This window comes from Micrasema longulum, unplaced genomic scaffold, assembly GCF_059751315.1.
Source record: "Micrasema longulum isolate JH-2025_06_02 unplaced genomic scaffold, ASM5975131v1 h1tg000717l, whole genome shotgun sequence".
In the NCBI taxonomy this organism is placed as follows: Eukaryota; Metazoa; Arthropoda; class Insecta; order Trichoptera; family Brachycentridae; genus Micrasema; species Micrasema longulum.
The window spans coordinates 35,379-58,407 of NW_028277913.1; the positions used below are offsets into that span (position 1 = coordinate 35,379).

At 34.3% G+C, this 23,029-nt stretch overlaps 2 protein-coding genes across 2 annotated transcripts; one reads left to right on the top strand and one right to left on the bottom strand.

Annotated features, from left to right (window-relative positions):
* LOC148279498 (peptidoglycan-recognition protein SA-like) lies at positions 1-16,399 on the bottom strand. Its single transcript, XM_088229836.1, has 5 exons — positions 15,879-16,399; positions 11,720-11,899; positions 3,421-3,602; positions 2,327-2,480; positions 1-855 (listed from the first exon to the last, which is right to left on the bottom strand). Exons 1-5 carry the CDS (start codon positions 15,901-15,903, stop codon positions 674-676), a joined length of 723 nt encoding a protein of 240 aa, XP_088085962.1. The 5' UTR covers positions 15,904-16,399; the 3' UTR covers positions 1-673.
* Positions 16,400-17,478: 1,079 nt separating this feature from the next.
* LOC148279499 (ubiquitin-conjugating enzyme E2 L3) lies at positions 17,479-23,029 on the top strand. The gene is made up of 4 exons (XM_088229837.1): positions 17,479-17,743; positions 20,217-20,312; positions 20,826-21,012; positions 22,580-23,029. Exons 1-4 carry the CDS (start codon positions 17,717-17,719, stop codon positions 22,732-22,734), a joined length of 465 nt encoding a protein of 154 aa, XP_088085963.1. The 5' UTR covers positions 17,479-17,716; the 3' UTR covers positions 22,735-23,029.

Consider the following 23,029-nt stretch of genomic DNA (forward strand, 5'->3'; position numbering starts at 1 on the left):
TTTATTTTTTTTTTTTTACATTTGCCTAGTAAAAGTGCCTGTTTTTTTTAAAGCCCAGTCAATAAAATGTTTTTTTGTGGTAAAACATAGCATAAAATTACACAAAATTATCTTATATTTGTGTTATGATAATATATTGTTCGCGGTCTGGTAACATTACGCGGCCACTTCACGTATGCGCCAGGCCGGATAACTTTTGGACACGTGATGAAGGACAGTGCGATGTATGCAAACATGATTCTACCTTCTGATATATTATAATTCTATGATATTACCATTTCATTTGTTTCATCGATAGCCATATCTTCCTAAAAACATGTATCGACATGTCAGTAGAGACAAGTTAGTAATACCAAGGTAGATTGAGATAAAAGAAAAGTTGAGTATACCATAAATGTAATAGGTAATGACCGAGCAAGGGTAACCGAAGCGTGGCAATTTTTTCTAAAAAATAATTTGATTACATTGGTTCCTTATTGTTTTCACAACCACCCATTTTAATATAATGCAATGACAGAGAAACATCCGAAGAATAAATATATCATATTGATTCAATTAAATATGACACTTCATTTAGTGCCCCCACGCCGGGACACAATAAAATTTGTACTTATGAGAGTTATATAAAACTATAACTCAACTAATATATATTATGTATAAATTACGATATTGATTATTCATTTCTCCAGTGGCTTGATTTTCTAAGAGAGTTAAAGAGTTTGGTGGGAGTTCCTCTGAACGATCTTCCCACGATCATATAATAAGGAGACAGCTTTCTCCGCCATATAGACTCGTCCAAAAGGGCTTTTATTTCTTGTAACTGCAAAGAACTTGGTTCTTTCTCTGTGAAGTTGCCTGAAATGATAATGAGGAAATTCAGTGGTTTAAAAAAAAAAAAAGTATTTGTTTATAGACTATTAAACTAGGCCAAGCTAATTGAATTATACTATTTATATAAATTATTAAATAATTAAGTAGACTCTTTTAACTCCCCCTTCCCGGTGATGTGTAGCTGGTACACATTGCATCTAATAACTTTAATATCTCCATTAATATAATAAATGATGGGTCGAGATTTACGGTATTCCTTCGTTATACATTTACATATCGGTAAAAATGTTTTTTTTTTATTAAATAATTAATGCTTAAAAATCGGAGATATCACCAATACAGTAGAAAGTTTACCAATGAGTCGTATGTTGCGTTCGTAGTAAAAGAGTAATCCTAATATATAATTGTCTCGCACACTCTTTACGTCTCACTCTCGATAATGTGGGTATATTTGGGAGGGAGAGAGACAATTTTTATGCATCACACAGGCGAACAGAAAAGTTTCTTGTACTTCTCCCTGACGCCCGTTAGCTTTGTAGTAGCTACCCGGCTTCCGTTGGGGGCGGTTCTTTTGCGCACACTGAGAGCATGAATTAACGTTTTTTTCATGTTGTTAGCAATTAGATTAAAAATATCATTTGACTTCAACTATAAATAATTAAAGAAAATGGTGATGAATATTATTTTTTAACAATTTAAAATCTCTCATTTTTTGCGTGTGTAGTGATTACACAGCACCGTAACGCGCGGGAGTTTTTAGGACAGTAAGGGAAAGGTTAACATACTCTCCAAAATTAATCTTAATGTCCCTTTTCGCGTGACAAGAAATAAGTGTTTATTCCATCTGCCAGTCTGTAGCACTAACTTTGCACAAAACTCTTTCCTCTATCTTTCTTGCTCAAACTATAACCCTTTTTTTTACGTCACTTTCTCACAGACGCCAAAAAGTTGAATGTTTCACATTGCGTGAAAAAGACAACTGTTGATTTCTGCACCTTTTATAAAGTTTATAATAACACCTGAGAATGGAAGGATCTGTGCCTTCCGAAACTAGTAGTGCTTTGAAATAAACTCAAGTGGTCTAAAAACAAAGTTTTTTTATTAATTATATATTTTGAATGAAGTTATCTCTCCACATGTGACCGACCCAGATACATTTTAGATTACTACTTTTTTCTATGACATCATTCAACTTTCTGACCTTTCGAATGTCAACGATTCGTTTTTTCTCGCTTTTTATGTACCCTAGCATACAAAATTAGAGACAAATCCAAATTTAGAGACCAATTTTTACCTTCTTGGACTTTTTTTAATATATTTTTTTCAGTTTCACACACTTTGAAAATCTGTTTGTATGTATATCTGTATTTTAAAATATTATTTCATCCTGACCTACGGATGTCAAACACGGGCGATGACATAGCACCTTCAGCAACTATTGACATGTCAAAGAAGCATGGAAAGAAGTATAAATAAATAAGTCGGCCCTCATTACCTATGGCAGCAATGTTGAAAGACTCGGGATTGAGATTTGTGTCGATTTCTCCCACCGCATCCCAACCCCTCCCCTCGTACGTTAAACCATTCCCACTGACCAGAAAATTGAATGGAATATCTGTCATGTTGTATTCAGGACTTTGGTATGTATCCTAGAAAAAATAAACGCAAATATAATTCATATTTGATGATGTAATTTGGTGTAATTAATTTACATTATTACTTTGTTAGAAATTACTTTCCAACGTTGTAAGCAACAAATAGGCCATCAAAAAGTATAAGTGATTTTATTTAACACCATTTTTTACTATTAATATCTAAAGCATTAACTTTGTGGTAAAACATTTCAATCAATATTGATAAATATTTGTATAATATTTGTACAGACATTTTTATTTATTTAAATTTTATGGTTTTTCCAATTTTTTGTTGAAAACTTTGCCCAGCTTTTGTTGGTACATATACTAAGACATGCAATTACATTTTAAAATGTATTTTTTTAAAGTAAGAAAAAAAACTTACTACAGTACATAAATACAGGAACCACATTACAATTTACAACTTCTTTTGTAGTTTATGAATGAAATTCTTATTTTGGGGTTTACATTGTTTTTCAGTTTTTTTTTTAATGTTCTATGGTCAGTGCATAATAAACAATACTAGTAGGTGATGTCAGATCAGTCAAAAACTAACCCTTGAATTATAAACATGTCTACTAACAAGAGGAAGTGTCTCTTGATTCGTGAAAAAGTGGCAATTATTTGTGAAATAGAATGTGGGACAAACATCTTTAAGTGTGTAAAAAATCTTCTTATCCACAGTGTATGTTGTAGAAAAATAAGCATGTTTATTTATATGAATTTTAAATTCAAGAAGTAGTATGTTTGTAAGCATTTATTATAATTTTCCTTAAAAGTTTTATTTTTTGTATGAACTATACATATATTTCTTCACTTAGCGACAATATGCAATGGTGATAGGATTTTTAAAAAACTATGCATAACGAGTAATACTTATAACGAGCTAATTTACTCGGTCCCATCGTCCTCGTTATAACCAAGTTCGACTGCATTTTAAAACCAATAAATTTACCTGTAATCTTTGGACAATATCCATACAGCGATTAATGTCGTGACACTCTGCAGTGCCCGTGTGCAGAACTATAGCGTGCGTAGCCGGCCTGATGGAAGGCTTTGGGGGCCATCGAGACGGCTTGGCATTCCACTGCGATCTAGTTATCATCTCAAATGGTATATTCACAGGCCACTGTCGATCTAAAATCAAAATCATAATTGTATTACCAATATATCCTTTACTCAAAATATTGTAGAAAAATTACCGACATAAAGAGATTTTTATGCGTACTCTAGGGGTATAAAAAATCAGTCAATCAATAATTTGCTCGCACATGGTGGATACGAAATTGAATACAATTAGCAATAGATACTTCTGTGTCAGAAAAGTGTTTCTAGAGAGTTCCTATTCGACCTCTCCGATATTGAAATCCATTCCCTGCTATTCTAATTTTTCTGTCCCCCCAAAATAAACATTAAATTATTTTATTTTTTTTTCTTAGAGGTGGGGGTCAGCGCTATGCTTTAAGCTCCTAACGTCACTGCGACCTGTGAAGATCTATTGTGACGGGTCCCCGTGAATAGTCCTCGCCCTCCAAGCCCAGGTCTATAAGGAGCCTGGCTACTGTGTGGAAGGCGAGAGTTTACATTTTGCTAAACCTTCCCCTCCAAGCCCAGAGGAGCATTAACATCCTCAGGTTTGACCGGTGGTCCTTCAACAATGAGGCTTCTTTTATGATGTTAAGCATCACATTCACATAGAATGGGTATAGGTGTTTCCTCATCTGCACTGCAGAAACTATGTCTAGAAGTTTCGGAAAGGTTCATTCTAGCAAGGCATTTGTTCAATCTGCCACACATTTTTATGTAAATATCTATTTATGAATGATAAATGATAACTTATTAATATGTTATATAGTGTAATATAATGTTCATGGTGATCACAATCCTCAGCATTGAGGGACCGACTTGGAAGAACAGATAGTGTAATAAATATTATGTGCCACTCTATTTTTGATTTTAATAACCGACTAGTTTCGGCAAAACAACTGCCTTCTTCAGGGTTAATTACAAACTTACATAAAGGGTCTTACTCATAAACTTGGTATAAAGTTACGCCTAGGCATAGTGGTAGAATAAGGATGGTATTCCCCTCCTTGACCCACTAAAAACACATATCTGTATCTTCCTCGATGAATGCTACAAATCCTGATTCATTCAAATGATATTATTGTTTATTTGAATCGGGTTGTGGTCCCGTGGCTAGTGTTGCGGACTCACGGATCAGAGGCCCGAGGATCGAATCCCACTCTACCCCAACTTGATTTCCATTTTCTAATAGTGAGTTATTTACAACTCGTTGAAAATGGTCATCAAAATTGAAATATTTGGGTAAATTATAAGAACGCTAATATTTCTTTTATTTAAATAACTTCAATTATTTAAAACATTTAAGTTTGTAAGTGAAAATTCTTGGTGGAAGTTTATTGTAATTTATTATAGAAATAAATTTGAAATAGGTTTAAAATTAGATAGATTAGATTAAAAAAATAGTGTAAAAATAATTCATATTGCACCTAAACACCATAAACTTGACAAACTAGAAATATTTTGCTGGGTTGATAAATGGTGGGTTTTTACATGTTAGTTTAATTGGTGTCCTGACAAAAAAACAGATACGTCTCGAAACCGATAGGCATTGAAAAGTCAGTAAGTGGTTACATAAATATACAATAACATTTAGATATTATGATGATTTGAATTTTGAATACATTTTAAAAAAAAGGAATAACACGCTTAACCTCAATTGTAGAGGCTTGTCAGTAGGCGGAAAGGAGAGGATATAAGTTATACAAGTACACAGCAACACACAGACCTATTGAGAAAAAATCTTTATTGATTTTTTTCTTGCAACTGGCAGGAATCAAACCCGCAGCGCAAGTTTCACAGTTAGCCGCCTAACCAACTACGCCACGGCGCCTGTCAAATGACTTGTGTATTTGTAGCACTCGTGGAGGATAAAAAAAATGTGTTTTTAATGGGTAAATCAGAAATGCTGATTACCTAGTTGTAGTAATTACGGCGCGATATAGCTACTGTGAAACTGCCTAATGATGATAACAAGAGTATGCAATGAACGATTGACCTCATAATTATTTTTATGAAAGTCTTCCTCTGTGATAAATATTACACAGGCAAATAATACTTACACAGAGTTCAATTTCCGATACAAATATTGATAAGGAATATTTACTAATGATCAACATTTACCACAAATTTAATTGGAATGAGATATAATTTCTCCAGATTTTTTTTATGTCACGCCAATAATGCCATAAGAAAAAAAAAATTGTTTTACAGATTGCGTCTAACAACTTTAATATCTCTATAAATATAATAAATGCTGGGTTCAGATTTTCGGTATTCATCGGTTATACATTTACATATCGGTTGAAATAATTTATTATAAATAATTTTTGGGCACAGAAAAAGCATTTTGTAACCAATCGGAGATGAATCACTAATGCATCTAAAAGTTTAGCAATGCGTCGTATGTCTTATACAGGGTGTTCTTTATTACGTCATCAGCATATCTCAGGTTGCATAACTTCCTTCCTCCAATTGCGAACCCTCTTGTCTAGCCGTTAAGTGCCTTTCGAATGATATATTCACCATATATATTAAACAAGACTGGAGACAAAATGCAACCCTGTCTAACGCCTTTTCGAACTGAGAAGTTATCTCATAGTTCATTGTTAAAATTCACAATTGCTGAGCTTAAACTGTAAAGTTATTTTATCAGGTAAATAAGGTGAGTTGGTACCCATCAGAAAATAAAAAAATCAAAGCTTTCGAAATGGTGTTGGCGGCGAATGCTGCGGATTCCGTGGACGGCCAGACGTACGAATGTATCTATACTCCAGGAACTGGACATAGGAGAAAGAATTACATCCATGTGCGAGAAAAGAATCCTGCAGTTCTTTTGACATGTTTCCAGGGGGAACTCTGATAGTTTCGAGAAAATAATTCTCCTGGAAAGCGTTAAAGGGACAAGGTCGCGTGGACGTCAACCGACAAAATGGAGCGGCTTAGTCCCTGAATTATCAGAATTATCACTGACGAATGTCTGCAGAAGAGCACAAGACCGTTCCAAATGGAGGGGGACTGTCCACAGACGAGCCATGCCTGGAGTCAGGGGTAATCACCATCCTCAGACATGAGGCACGGATCAAAGAGAGAGAGATCGAATGTATATTACTGTTTAATTACATTAAGTAAATTGTTTTATTTTGATCTGTAGTTAAAAATTGCTTATGTCAAAATCTTCTAAGTAGTTTTTCTCAGTTTGACGAAATTAGACTTGTGGCACTCTGTTATGTCAAGTCAGGGCCATTTTTCGTTACATAATATTAGTATTTATTTAGTAATTAAATTATGTATCTGTGTAGTATTACATTTTTATAAGACATTTGCATGAAATAAAATGATAATTATTTGTGATTGTGATTTATGATGTAATTAATCAAACATTAATTTATTTATTCTGGATAACTTCTCTAGCGACATTTTCATGAAAATCACCTCAACAACAACAACAAACCATCACGTCGTTTCTCCGTAACGGTAGGCAGAGAGGATAGAACGCCACATCACACGATCATCGCATACAGATCTCACATCCTCTACATTCATTCATCTTCTCATGCACGCGCACCGATTATTCCGACATTTGCCTGAGAGATCGCATTTCGACAGCATTCAGCCTACTTTCATTCCTGTTTTTCCAAGTCTATACTTCGCTCCCATACATCAGGGTCGGGACCAGAACTCCATTGTGAACTGTTAATTTTGCCTCTTGCGACAAACATTTATTTGCCAAGATTGATTTAAGTGGACTGTTCATTCTGTTCCCCGCCCTCACCCTCCTTTCAATATCTTTCTCAGTCATTCCATCCCTAGTAAACATACTTCCCAGATACACGAATTCCTCTACCTGTTTTAGTATAACCCCATTCACAGTGATTTCACATTTAGTCATACATTCATTTCTTTCAAAAACCATCACATTCGATTTATCGACATTAATCAACAAATTACTTCCCTTACATACATCGCATAATAATCAAACAATCTGCACAATAAACATCCCAACACGTCTTGCAGCTACAGAGCGCATAGGCGGTTAGGATTCAGTTTCCCATTTCCAATTACATATAATAATTTCATAGATATTCAACACAAAAATCCAAATGCGCACTTGTACGAATATTACTGCGAGTCACTGTGCATAAAATTTAAGTACATACAGAAGCTAGATTGCAACACGTCTTGTAGCTACAGAGCGCACGGACAGTTAAAAATCTAGCCCCCATTTACATATCGGGTTTTGGTCCTGTGGCTTGTGTCTCGAACTCACGGATCAAAGGACCAGGGTTCGAATCCCACTCTGCCCCTTGCCATTTTCTAATAATGAGTTATTTACAACTCGATGAAAGTGGCCCTCAAAATGAAATATTTGAGTAAATCATAAGAACGCAAATATTATACAGGGAAACGGCGTGATGGTTTGTTTATTTGTTTGTTTTGAGCAACAACTAACTTACATTCTGTACCAAAAATGAAAACAGCGTAGGGCCAAATATTGCAAATATACTTTAGTCTAAAACTATGTAATAGTCTTCCAAAAAGTACACAGAAGATAACAAAATAGTAAGTATTGTGACAAAATACTTTTTGATCTAATGCCCTTCACTAAATAACCTAAAAATTCTATTCAACTTTTAAAAAATATAGAAATGTGGAAGTTTTAAAAGCATGGGGCAGAATGGTAAATATAAATGAAAAAGACCAGCCAATCACAGGTCATAAGCTTTATAAACGCCTAAACTTCAATACTATCAACGATTCCTTCATCTCTGTTGAGATTTGTTTATCTATAACAGTGACTAGGTGTAATAATTATCAAGAATATCTAGTAACTATATTAATGCTGTTAACATTTTTATTTATCTCTATTATCTTTAATATATTACAAAAAGTCTTCAAGGCCAGACATAAACATATCTTTTGAATCAGACAAAACATGGTCATGACCAAACAAACGGAAAAAAATATACATTTTTTTATATTTACCACATAAATAAAGATAAAAATAATATTTGCAAATGAAAACACAAGCAAACTATAAAATTATACAAGATTACCTGATAAGGTTCTATGAATTGATACCTCATTTTTGCGACAGTTGTTTTGCACGGCAAAGGAATCTAATTTAAAAAATGGTGGAAATAAATGACAAAGCAATAAATCAATTTGATGTAGGTGTTCAGCGGGGTTCGAACCATGGACCTAATCCAGAATTAGAAACCGTAACCTGACTTGATAACTATTAAAAATCTTGATTTTAGAAATAATCATCAATAATTAAGGAAATCAACCAAAGACACGATAAATAAATCAATTGCCTTAGAACATATTTGAGTAAACTCAAAATATTTTTAGTTTTTAAGTCAGTGACATATAATAAATCGACTTGAGTCGATTATTGTAATGGTATCTACACAGGTCTACCAATGAATAAAATGACTCGCCTACAGTTCGTATTAAATGCCGCAACGCGACTTACTTTTGGTGTCTCTAAGTTCAGTGTTTTCACGAGTAACTGGAATATCTAAGGGAACTATGCATTCCAGATGAACTAGCTGACAGATGTCTTACGCCTAGATCAGCTACATCTACGGGAAAAAATATTATACCTCTACGCGACCAGCGCACTAAATTCGGTGAATGCGCATTTGTGGCTACAGGCACCATGGCATGGAATGCTCTCCCAGCTGAAGTGCTGTTTCAGAAAAAAACTTAAAAGCCAAATGTTCTCTAAATCATTTAAATAAACCCATAGCATGTGATAACAAAGTAAATTGTTTTACTTAAATTACAAATTTAAAGTTAAAATTAAATTAATATTTGTAGAATCACTTTGTAAAGCGCCCTTGAGAAATTATATTATGAAAATGGCGCCGTATAAGTTATCAATAATATTTCGAGTTTGTCCAAATTTTTGTAGACAAGAACTGGACTCAACTCCCTGGGAAGCTGTTTATATTAACATATTACAACAGAGATGAAGAACATTTTAGAGAAGGTAATATAGAAGTCTAGGCATCTACAGGGCTTATAACCTGTCATTGGCTGGTTTAAGAGGCCACATTACACTGAATAATAAATAAAGGTTTCAGCTTTTTAACTTCAAAAACATCGACAGATGAAAGAATTGAAGGAATATAGGTTTTCAAATATGGACAAAATGGTCCTCATAATAGTCATAAGGCCTGTAGATCCCTAGATATTACCTTCTCTAAAATGTTCTTCATCTCTGCTGTAATATGTTAGTTTAAGTTGTCCATAATAAAAATGTTATTGCCATATCAACCGCATCTTATTTAAAGCAAATATTGCATTGCTCTTGCGATCGGACTTTTCTTTGTACAAACGTATTCCTATGTTTTCTCTTTGAATTATGACATTAAAGCAGTGATATTTACCATTGGTGTGACCCAATAATTTTGCTTTTTTGATAAATTGTTTCTTATGGGAGTTAGTACCATCTAAAAACCCAAAAAAGTGCAGTTTCATCTGCCATCTTTCGACGTACGTATACAAATACGATAAATATTTTTAAAAAACGGAAAAGTACCGACACAGAAAATTTCATTCTGATACTCACTTTTAATTTTTTTTAAAAATGGTTCAGTTTTAAGGTGTGGAAAATGGTATTGCGATACCTAAATTTTGGCAATTTTAGTTGGGCAAAATCGGTCCGACGTGCAGTTGTCTTTTTTGCACAGTAAGGGGAAAGGCATTTGCGAGAGAGTGACAGAAGAACAATGGTCAAGTACCTATTTACCTTAATTTAAACAACTTATTTTGTTATCACATGCTACGGATTTATTCAAATGATTTAGAGAACAAGTGTGTTTTAAGTTTTTTCCGTAACATCACTTCACTCTTACAGCCTCGCACCTCTTCTGGGAAAGCATTCCATGCCATAGGGCCTGCGACCGCAAATGCTCGTTCACTGAATTTAGTGCACTGTTTGCGTAGAGGTATAATAACTTTTCCTCTCACCGTAGACGTAGCCGATCTAGGCGTAAGATGCCTGTCAGCTAGTTTATCTGGAATGCAGAGTTCCCTTAGATATTCCGGAGCAGAGTTGTGCAGTGATTTACACATAGCCAACAGAGTTTGTATTCCACCCTCTGTTGAAAACGTAGCTATCTATCTCTACAATAACCATCTTTTCTTTGGCTACTATCAAGTTATTACACTTATTGAGAAAGTATCGTAAATAAATTCAAAACAAATTATGATAAATATATTATAACTTATCTGAAATATAGATATTGAAGATAAACAAGTTTCATAAATAATCAACAACTTAATGAGGAAGTTCAGTGCTACACAAAATTGGATAGAAATATGTTTTCTTACACGCGGTAAAAATTAGAGCATTTAATTGTTACGCAAAGTTTCACAAAAACGAAAAAAAACTGCTTTGAAACGTCACAGGTTCATGTGAATAATAACCAATAAATTAAAGCGTTGTAATGTGTTGTGATAGATTTCCTGTTTCCATGTTTTTCAATGTTTAGTGTGTTTTGACAGGAACAGGGTTCTCCTTTTAAATGTCAGGATATGAACCAGTGACGTTCGGATGGAGTAACACGATCGCGTCTATCGGTGAAATAGCCCATACGGCCAGAGCGTGCCACTATTTTCGAGACCTGCGGCCGACAGGGTACATTCGGCGCAGTGTTGCAGCTAGCTTTAAAAGGTGTGTAATTAGAAATAATAAATCAGTTGAGGTCCAGTCTCTTAACAGTGAACACGCGTTTAACTTGTATTTTCACCCTGCGCGTGCTAACGCTCTCCGCTCAGCTCTGCCCGCCGACTACCTTCGCCTCTCTCGACCACTTAAACTGGGTGGAAAGTCCTAGTCAGGACTATTGAGGTTGACTTATAGTCGGTGCAGTCATGCTCCTACCTTCGGACTTAGCCTTTTGGCTCAGCTTGGGAGGGTAGCTTCCCGTTTATGCCTGGAAGTCTGACTGTGGCAGACGTGAGTGATGAACCAGCGCAAAACGTGGTAACGCATACGTTACAAACAGCTTACTTCAAAATTATCCATTTTGCTCTAATACCTATTCATTCTGTCTCTTTCATACAGCTGCCTACGTACAGATTAAACAACCATGGTGAAACACTAAGGTAGTGCTTCAAATATAAATTTCAAATCAATAACTTCATTTATTACTGACCTTCTTCTAAGAGTAGAAACAGGCTGACGACAACACCAAACACGAGAGCCAGCATCAGGGTGGTCACAAACAGCGTAGTCAATTTGGAAGTTCTCCTCGGCGCATAATTACGCAGAAGTGGTGTGTACTCTTGAGCTTCGTTCGTGCTTTCAACTTCATCATGGCGGCGTGACTCGTGATCTAAACAAATTTTAAAACATTCAAAACTTTTTTGACATTTAAGAGTTTATAAATTCTAAATTAAGTAATTTATACAAATTTGTAAATAATAATCATCATACAATACAATTTGTCCAAATTTTTGCTGTCAAAATACTGGGTTTCACCACCTAAAGAGTTATTAAGATAAACAAATTACAACAGGGATGGAGAACATGTATTTAAACCAAATATACAGAATTAAGAATAGCCCAGAAGGAGCGTAGAATCATATTTGAATACATCGAGCTGTGTCCAAAAAACCTCCACTTTGCCCCACTTTCACCGCGCGCATCCGTGAAGTCGCCGCGTAATGTTGCCAGATCGCGAAAAATATAATCATAACACAAATGAAAGATAATTATATTTTGAATATGATGAATGATTTTAACTAATCTTTTATTGTAATATTTAAACTCTATAAATTGTATACATGGACAGTCTCCGTTAAGAAATAAATACATCTCCTCATGCACGCACGCCGATTATTCCGATTTTTGACATGTCCAACATCAAGTATTTGATGGACTCGATCGTGCCATGTCTTTCTCGGTCTTTCTCGTTTTCTGCATCCATCAACATTCGCATCGTAGATCCTTTTAGCCGCTCTTTCGTTGTCCATTCGCTCTACATGTCCAAACCAACGCAACACCCCTTTCTTGATTTTGTTGATAATGCATGTCTCAGCCTTACCCAGTTCACGGATCTCGACATTTGTGCGCCTATCATACATCGTTTTACCACACATTCGCCTGAGGGATCGCATTTTGACAGCATTTCACCTACTTCCATCAGTTAGTATTAAGCTATTTAGTCGTAAATATGAAAACCCATTTCTTTCATCCCCCAAAATTGAAAAATCGAAAGAGAAAAGACTACCACAACACTACTGTAATCTTTCAAAAGTGTCTTCTTATATTGCCTGAACTGGACTCCGAGAAGTAAAAAAAAATGTTTAAATGTTTTCAGCCGTCGCCTAGTATGTAAAATAATTCAAACAGATGAGGAAAAAGACAATAGATCCTGGTTACTGCACACCAAAATAAAACAGGCACGAGTTTGAGCATCGTCTATTGTCTTGTTAACTTTAATAATAAGTTAAGGAATGGTATCTTTGTTTAGTTTTTTATATTTTACTTTTTGTGCTGTTACATATTCACTTAATTGCCATACTTACTAGTTCTTTGCTCACTGTATTATTATTGCGTTTCTTAAAATTATTTTTATTATTGACTTCTTTAAAATCATTCTTATGTTGTTGAAATTCCATTTGTCGATGCATTTTGAAGCTGCAAGACTTTTTGTGATGTTAGCTATTATACATACATAGTTACGGAATAATAGGATGGGGAGGAACAAATAAAACTACATTAGAGCCATTAATAAAAGCCCAAAAAGCCTTACTAAGAGTAGCCAGCAAAAAGCCTTACCAATATTCTACAGACAGACTTTTTACAGAATTTCCAGTACTAGACATAAGACAAATATACATAAAGACAATTTTAAGACATTTCCATCAAAATCCTGACGGACAACAAATTTACGACACTAGGCAAAGACAAAAGACAATACTTCTGCTCCCAAAGAAAAAAACAAATTACGGACAAAGGCATTATACTTTTTTGGCCCCTAAGCTATACAACTTTTTAAGCAAGGACATATTGGCAAACAAAATGAAAAACAATATTTTCAAAGCTAGAGTACATAAATGGATTGCTAAAAAGACTAGACAGGAAGCTGAGGAATATGTTTCATATATAAGAATGTAATTATAGTTTCTTGAAAATCCTTTTTCGTTTTATTGATGTAGATATGTTTTAATTTTAATTTTTTTTTATTTCTTTCAAATTTTTACACAATTGATGTGAAATTATGTACAATTATGTACAAATAAAAAATACACTGACACTCCGGAACGTGCCTGTGGGCCAGTGGAGTGGCTATATCCATAAAATATATACATATATTGAATGTACCTACCTATTGTATAGACATTTTTGTTAACTGTGTATTTGTATTGTATTTTATATTGGATTAAATAAATAAATAAAAAATAATAATATTATTTTTATCATATTATGTAAATGTTATCAACTATCATATATCTAAATTTAGTTAATGGGGTCTAGAATTTCAACCATCCATGCGCTCAGTAGCTGCAAGACTTGTTGTTACCTAAATTCTAATTTTTAAAATTTGCTTTTTATTTCGTAAACTTCATTGTCAAATAAAGTTTTTTAAAATAAAAATGTAAATAGGGGCTAGATTTCTTATTTTCCATGCGCTCTGTAGCTGCAAGACGTTCTGTTATCTAGCTCATATATATCATAATTGTAATATATCATAATTGGAGACGAGGAACTAGAATCCCAACCGTCCATGCGCTCTGTAGCAGCAAGACGTGTTGGGATATTTATTTATTTTACAGCGCCCTTGAGGCGATTTTCACAAAAATGGCGCTATATAAATTATCCTAACAATATTATTATTATTATTATTATTATTATTATTATTATTATTAGATGAACCTCTTCACAGCGAGGTTTCTGTTATTTTACTTTACTAAAATGGAGTCCCTACTTTACAAGACATCGAGCAATTTGAAAAAGTCTAAAGATGTGCTACAAAAATCCCCAAATTACTCAAAAGTATGCCTAACCATGGTAGACTAAAAGCACTAGGACTTACATCATCGGAAGAACGACGGAAGAGAGGGGACTTGATAGAAACTTATAAGATACTCAATAATTACAAGGACTGCCCCCTGCATGAGATGTATCAATTAAATCCCAACACAAATTTACAGGGTCATAACTGGAAGCTCTATTGTCCCCAATTCCACCTCGATCCCGAGAAAAACTTCCTTTGAAGCGGGGTAGTTTCAGACTGGAATAAATTGCGAAGCCTAGTTGTCCATTAAAACATTAAACTTGTATAACTTTGATTCATTAGCACACAGAAGAGATATGTTTGATCAGATCCTGCTTTACAAAATTGTAAATAATAAATTCGATTCCCCGGAACTCATTAATCTACTTGCTTACCATGTTCCCTGCAGGCCAACTAGACTCTCTGATATTTTCCATATTCGTAAAATTAAAACTAATCATCGGAAACATTGTATGTGTGTTATTAAATATTGTTTCGTATATGTGAAACATATAACAAAAATTTTAATAGTCTCGATATATTTAACACTCCATACAATATGTACAGAAGAGAATTAATAGGCTTGATTCATGCTCTTCATTCATAATTCATTAAATCAAATGCAAACACTCTTACTTTCCTTCAATCATCCTTTACCACTCCTTATCAATTTTCTTCTTTTCTTTTCCACTATCTCCTTTTTTTGTCCATATTTATCTTATTTTAATATATAGTATATTTTTATTTTTATAGTTTAAACTTTAAGCCGTCGTCGCTTTATAACAGTATTATTTAGTGAATACATATAATTGGATGGCAGGCCCTACTAATTTAACCAGTACATCAGTTTGTAATCGCAATAAATAAATTAAATTAAATTAAATAAAAATTTCGGTCAACCGGTTCATTTTCTTCTTCTTCGTTTGGTCAACCAGTTAAAAAACCATTTGGATGCTTTTTTGAAGGAAGAAGAACTTGGACAAGCAGCAGTACACGAGATATTGCACCAGCAAAGGCTGTCTGCCTATAACGAATAATAATAAGTGTGATATCACTTTGCAAATCTAAAATGTTGATTTGCAAATCGCTTGGTACATTATCGATATCCACTGTGAAGGGCGAGAATCTTACGGGCCGCTGGTTGCCGACCGCCGATGTAAACAAACACGAAAGGAACAAAGGCAGGCACACTTTTACAAATGAATAACAAATAACAGGCGAATTAAATCAGACATGAATAGTCAAGTATTTAAAATATGATTTCTAATTATATGAATAAAAAGGAAAAATAAGCATTTGTCTGCAAACTTACCAACTGGAGAAACTAGGGGTTGCATTTTCTTGTCAAATTGTTTATAATATCGGTGTGTTATTTAGCCGTGTTGTACACATGCGATATTTAGCACGATCCGCCATGTGACGCTTCCGTTTAGACAACTCTACGATGTGTGATCAATGTAATGATCGGTTATTAAATACATACTAATTCTAACATGCGGAATTAAGTTTTAAACGCAGTTAGCGAAGATGTCATAAGTGATATAAACGTTGATTAGTCTTCACTGTTATTAATTTATGTGTTTGGATACCCAGAAACATTTATAACGAAATCAAAAACTGGTATTTTGTGAAAAATCACAACGAAACATCGGCCCCGCACACAACCACCTAACCGAACCGAATGTGACAGCCAGCGTGACAGGTGACAGAATACGAACAGACAAAGACAAAGCAAAGGCTAGGCAGAAAAAGAAAAATAATGTTAAAGAACAAAGATAAAATATCAAAATTCTAAAACTGCCCGCTAACCGTAAACAACGAACTTTGTAGTGTTGCGATTGTGATAATCAACGTGGTTGGTGATAATCGGTCATTTGATTATTTTTATGGCCGATATCCTTCTATGACAAAACATTGATAAATAGGATTGGTTAAAAATTCGTAACTCATAACAAATAATTCTTAAAAGATAACTAAGTGAGAAATCAAAAGTAAAATATCTGTGTTTCAATCCTACTTACCTGAAAAATAAATCAAATATGAAAAATCCTTTTTGAAAACTGTAGTTCCAGAACAAATTGTTAACATAAATTATGGGGAAATCCGAAAGGTCCTAAAAACAATTAAAATTAGAAATCGATTAGGGACATATTTAAAAACTCAAATACTTACACATACGTAGCGTAATTTATTGTTGTGATAAGTTCTTGTAGCATGTTTTAGTGCACAGTATAAAATACTGGTAGGCTAAATATATATTTTTTTTTAATTTTCAAGGCCTTTCAGAAAATTATTATATTTTTTGGGTTAGGTAAAGTATCGTGTGGCCGTTTTTTTAAACTCCAGCCATCCAGATTGCCAAATATAAGGATCATTATCAAGAAATAAAGACCTCACAATAAAAAAATGAGCGCTGGTGGCCGGCATATTTCTTTGCTGGACATGTTTGAGTAAGTTTTCATGTGATAAAGTTTGGCACAATCCCGAATATTGGAGTTTTCCAATTGATAAATGGATGTTGCGATTTTATTCGAAGGGTTGGCCAGATGGACAAACGACATACAGCACAATAATACATAAACATCATCGTTAGATGGTATTTTATCATATATATATATATTTCACGACTTTTTGATTTCATTGTGTTTTTTGTTATATTTTTGACTCGACCATCATAGATAACATTTTTTCAAGTTTTTCGATTGGGAATAACTTTACTAATTTTCAATTTTTTATCAGCGGTATCGCATGATAAAAATAATGACGAACGTAGTATTTTATAGTGAATTTAAAAAAAGATTCCAATACCCCTACTTGGTGGTCTTGCATAGTGCGGGCACAGTGATTATGATTATCCACATCTTGTTTATTGTTTTTGATTTGCGACTTTTCGTACCTACTTCATTGTGTACGAAGTTCATTCGAGTTTCGAATTTCGATTGGAATTTTCTCGTTGTGTCTCTCCGAGGCGTTGGTATTTAGTTCGTTATAATTTGTAAATTAGAAATGTTCTTAGAGACCCCTTGAATAGTTTGAGGGTCGCGTAATCAATCTGTTAATCAATTTTGTGCGCCAGTAACATTAAAAGTGTAAATTTCAAAGGTACTAGTTTTACCGAGGAACGTGACTAAACGTGACAGTTGACTCAAGATGGCAGCGACTAGGAGACTTCAAAAGGTAGAAAATTAAAAATGGTCATTAGTACACGATCCATTCTGCTAAAATTATTTTATATTCTTTCGCGCTACTTTGAACTGAATAATTAAATATACCGCTTTATCGATATATTTGTACAATGGAGATTAAAAGGTTTTTAGAGTGGAGATTATTTTGACCTGTGTAGGATGGTATTTTCAGGCGATTTAAAGTGAGATTTTCGACAAATATTGTCATTTAGCTAATAAAAAATGAGTCATTATGTTATTTTTGTTATTTCTAGATGTATTAACTCTGTTGGCTACGTCGAGATTAGTATTTTTCATCGATACCGCGCTTTGACAAATACATATTTATGCGATCTTTGTAAATTTTGATTTGTTTACTTCCTTCGAAGTTAAATTGCGAAATGCCGGCTACATAATTTAGTGTACATTATTTTATCAAACAAAAGAATCGCGAGTACATAATCCGAATTATCAAATTCAATTATGCGTCATAAATATATTAACCTTTTGTGCCGAGTGATTTTTCTCCCTTTGTTTAAGTTTCATCATACCCCCTTTCCGCACCTGGATTCATTGACATATTAATACATAGTCGTGCTCTGATCTCTCAAAAGTGATTACACTTAACTCATGCCAGAACGCCCAGTCATGCCCAACGCGTATTTAATCGTTCTTCGACCGCCACCTTGGCGTGACGTTTAATCGAAACAAAAATGCCTACTTGTGTCATTGCGTAACTTTTCATCGGTAAATATTTGTTCATGAGTGATTAACAAAGCTTAAAACAATTGATATTTAAATATAAATATATTTTTTTGTAAACGTCAAACTTAGCCTAGCGGCGCAATTGCGAAGCTATTCTTAATTACAGGGCTGCACTGATAGGAGTAAGTTTTTAAAATATAATAAACTTGAGGTAATATTACCTTTTCGTTCCTAAAAATTCAGTGAGATGAAATAAATGGATCGGGAATCGAACCCGAGACTTCTTGCATGGAAGGAAAACGCGCTGACCATTACACCACGAGGCCGACAATAAAAAAAAATGGAGTTTTGAAATTTGATCGTATTTTGTATGTACACCCGGACAAAAAAAATTTCGCACTTGTAATAAAATTCTTAATTTTAAATAATAAATTTTCTCAATTGCTTGGATTGTTTTTAAATATATATTTTTGTAGATTTGATGACTAAGTAATGTTTGCAAGTAAAATATTAAAATAAAAGCTTATATATATTTATAAATAGGGTTTTTTCCAGGTAGCAGCTCCGTTACCATTGTTCTTGTACCCGACATAATTGATTTATGGCACTGTGTCTTTATTGGCAATCGCAAATAATTACATTTGGTTAATAGATTTGTGTGAAGAGTAAACAGACCGATATTTTAAACAAAAAAATATAAAAATAAAAGTTATTTTTCGGGTTCGATAGTATTTTAATATTTTGTAATATCGCCCTTGCTCTTAATCACTAAAGAAATTCTGTTTGACATCGACAAATATAAATTATTTATAATATCTAATGATATTTCATGTTCCCAAACATGGTTAATGATTTTAATCAATTCCTGGGTATTTTTGGCCTGTTTCTTTGCAATTTTTTATTTCATTATTGGCCATAAATTTTCTATCGGGTTAAGGTCCGAACTGTTTCCAGGCCAACTCAGTTATGTAACTCCAAAAGACTCTTTGAATTCAGTTACCTGTAAGAAAGATATGATATTACAAACCAAATTACAACAGTTTAAATTTATAAAATAATGTTATATACTCACAGATCGAGCTCGATGGCAAGGCGCAGAATCATCTTGGAATATAGGATTTGAACTAAATTGTGTAATGTCTTCAACTGTAGGAAACAAATGATTTTCCAAAATAGTTTTGTATTGTATGGCATTCATAGTGCCTTGGACTATCTGTAGTGGACCCAAACCGTGAGCTGTCATGCACCCCCATATCATGACACAGGGTGAATGCTTTACTGTTCGGGTAATACATTTAGGGTGAAATCTTTCGCCAGGTTTTCGTCGGACTATCGCCTTGCCACCTGGACCAAACACATCAAATTTAAATTCTTCGGAAAAAATAACTCGTTGTCAATCGTCTATTGTCCAATTTTGGTGCATTTTGGCCCAATCTAGACGAGCCTTCTTCGATAATTTATCACAGACACGTAGCCACCAAATTCACTAGACATTTCACGATAGGCACCTCTAGGGTGTCAATAATATTGCGATATTTTTTTAGAGTGTGTATTTTTTTCTTTTGAACATTTATTATACATGTGAAAATGGTACAGAATGGCACAATAAAAAGTAATTACATAGGTAAAATAAACAAAAGAAATGTACAATCGACAGATGTTTCTATGAAGCGGAGACACAACCAAGAAATGCAAAACTGATTATACATAGTTACAAACATCACTCGATACACTCCATTATGCAATCTTTTAATAAATATTAATTATTGTTTATTTTCCAGGAACTGGGAGACATCAGACAATCTGGCCTCAAATCATTTAGAGACATACAAGTTGATGAAACAAATATTCTCACCTGGCAAGGACTCATCGTACCCGTTAGTTTATTTATTTACGTTAAATTAAGTTAAATATACTAACCTTATCCTCACTACATATCCAAAAGTTACACATGATCCAAACGACCTCAGCGCCTTCTTGCGTCACGAGAATGAAAATTGGGAAGTGTTTATGATCGTGGAATAATTTATTAATGTTTTCACGTACAGATATTTTGAGAGAGAGCGATAGAGAAGGCCGCCTGCCCGCTCTATCCGTCTCCCTCCCTCCACGTATATAGGCACTACTCCCTCCAGTTCTCACGGCATTCTAGAGGCAGCAGCGCAGCGCGAAACAATGTTTTTTCAAAAATATTCTTATACTAATTTATAAACTAAATACCTATTCTAAATGCCTCTTATAAGGGCCGCTTTCCGTATTGACGTCCGTAACAACTATCTTCGCCATGTCTGATGACTGACTACCAAAACATGTTGGCCCACAGCATTAATATTAACTAACAGCTAAAATGTTTGGCCACAGAAAAATAATATTTTGATTGTGTTATGCAGGATAATGCTCCGTACAATAAAGGAGCCTTCCGCATCGAGATCAATTTCCCCGCTGAGTATCCCTTCAAGCCGCCCAAGATCAGTTTCAAGACCAAGATATACCATCCCAACATAGACGAGAAGGGTCAAGTCTGCCTTCCCATCATCAGTGCCGAGAACTGGAAGCCGGCAACTAAGACAGACCAAGGTTTATTTATTTTGCAAATATCTTAACCGTTCTAATCCCCGAAAATTGCAATTACACTGTATAAATCATTTGTTCGTAGCTTGCTTGAATTCAATTCTATAGTATGGTCTCCTAAATATAATGTTTATTTATATGGGTATTTTTAAGGACATATTTATTCATAGAAAATTATTATAAAAAAGTAGAAAGACTCAATGGTATATAGTAGACTTTGTGGGAGTGGAGCGGAAGAGAGGTGTTTATAATTGAATTTGATTTAGTGATCGTTTGAAAGAAGACAACTTTTTATCAAAGAAATCAAGACTGGTATGTTTGTTGGCGGACCTAAGAATTCTGGGCATAGGGGAATGAAAACCATAGTTAGTTGTATGGTTATCGGTATGAAAGAGTAAGTTTTGTCTGAGGTATTTATTTTTAGTTGGGATATTTAATTTTATTGAGCTCAGTAGTTCAGGCGCTTTAAAGAGTGAGTTGAGAATTGTAAATAGGACTAGGTTGGATTTATTTCGACGGTCTTGAAGAGAAGATATATTTAAGGTAGTTTCCAACTCATTATACGTATATTGGTCTCTGGATAAGCCCAACCTCCAGCCTATCTTTCTCAAAAATCGATGTTGAACAGATTCAATATTCTTTCATTCAATATGCATATAATGCGGATTGAATCAGTTCAATGTATATTTTTGAAATTGATTAAATACTCTTATAATAATTATTATGATCGTCTATAATACTTTCACAATTTCAGTTTAGAGTTCAGAAGGATTTTGACTGGTTTAATATTCTTGCACAAAATAATATCTAACTATATAGATGCCCGTGATATTGTCGCTCAGATTAACCCCAATGTACCCCACCGTCACTTGCGTATCAATGCTGTCTTTGCTATGGGAAATGTTAGAACCAACGTCGGATTCTTTTCCCCTCTGCCGAGGATCCTCGGAACATTGAACAAAATCTCACTAAACAGTCGATGTGTTCCTACGGCAAAGGAGTGCATTGAAGAAGCAAGCGGTGTTATGACTCCTGACTTTAGATGACACACTTTTCATGTCTGCCATGCCGTGACTATGCCCATTGTACATTTAAATTGATTCTAAGATTGTTAGGTTAAGTTGATCCATTGTGTAATGCCAAACTATTAGGGCTCTCATAAGCCTGTTGATTGGCTTAAAGGTTTGTCCGCAATTTCAGTTTTATTAAATGTAAAATGGTTTAATTAATAGAAATTATCTAATGTGTTATTCAATGGTTTTCAATATAGATATAATATTGAAGTTGTCAAAAATGCTCACTTTCGTTTACTTGACATTCCATTTTGAAGGCTTGTAATAAAATAAAATAATATATGTAACGTAAATGCAAACACAATGTCTTGTAGAGCAGAAAATTTTCTTTCGAATGACATTACCTTTTCTGTTTCAATATACTTTTGGAGCTCATTTTTAAATTTGAAAAAAAACTGACACGACTTATGTCAACACCTAATTTATTTGGAAATTGGCACTTTAAATAAGTTTGTCACCTTAAACTGCGTAAATGCTAAAGTAAGTCTCGGTGTTTGCAGTTATCCAAGCCCTAGTGGCGCTGGTCAACGACCCGGAGCCGGAGCATCCGCTGCGCGCCGAACTGGCCGAGGAGTTCCTCAAGGACCGCAAGAAGTTCACCAAGAACGCCGAGGACTTCACCAAGAAGAACAGCGAGAAGAGGCCCACCGACTAGTCTCCCACCGTCACCAGACACCCGATCGTACTAACCTAACCTAATCTAACCTAGCCGTGCAGTTGTGCCAGCCAATGGCTGTCCACGAATGAATCCATTTACTCAGCTCGAATTTATCGTATAACATTCCGTTTAGTATTTTGAAAATGTTTAAAACACTGACCTCTGTAGATATACACCGGAACCTCTTTTTACATGGTGGAAAAAATTTGTATAAAAATTTCTTCGGGATTTAAAAGAAATGAAAATGTACTTTATTTGATTAAAAAATACAACTTGAAAAAATCATAACAAA

What these genes read in the sequence shown, in the direction of transcription:
- LOC148279498 (XM_088229836.1), bottom strand. Translation starts at nt 15,903, where the DNA reads ATGCAACCCCTAGTTTCTCCAGTTG. An exon ending in ATATTGTCCAAAGATTACAG is followed by an intron (nt 2,481 to 3,420) that starts GTAAATTTATTG and finishes TATTTTTTCTAG; the next exon opens with GATACATACCAAAGTCCTGA. An exon ending in TTTCAACATTGCTGCCATAG is followed by an intron (nt 856 to 2,326) that starts GTAATGAGGGCC and finishes TTATCATTTCAG; the next exon opens with GCAACTTCACAGAGAAAGAA.
- LOC148279499 (XM_088229837.1), top strand. Translation starts at nt 17,717, where the DNA reads ATGGCAGCGACTAGGAGACTTCAAAAG. An exon ending in GGCAAGGACTCATCGTACCC is followed by an intron (nt 20,313 to 20,825) that starts GTTAGTTTATTT and finishes TGTGTTATGCAG; the next exon opens with GATAATGCTCCGTACAATAA. An exon ending in GGCAACTAAGACAGACCAAG is followed by an intron (nt 21,013 to 22,579) that starts GTTTATTTATTT and finishes CGGTGTTTGCAG; the next exon opens with TTATCCAAGCCCTAGTGGCG.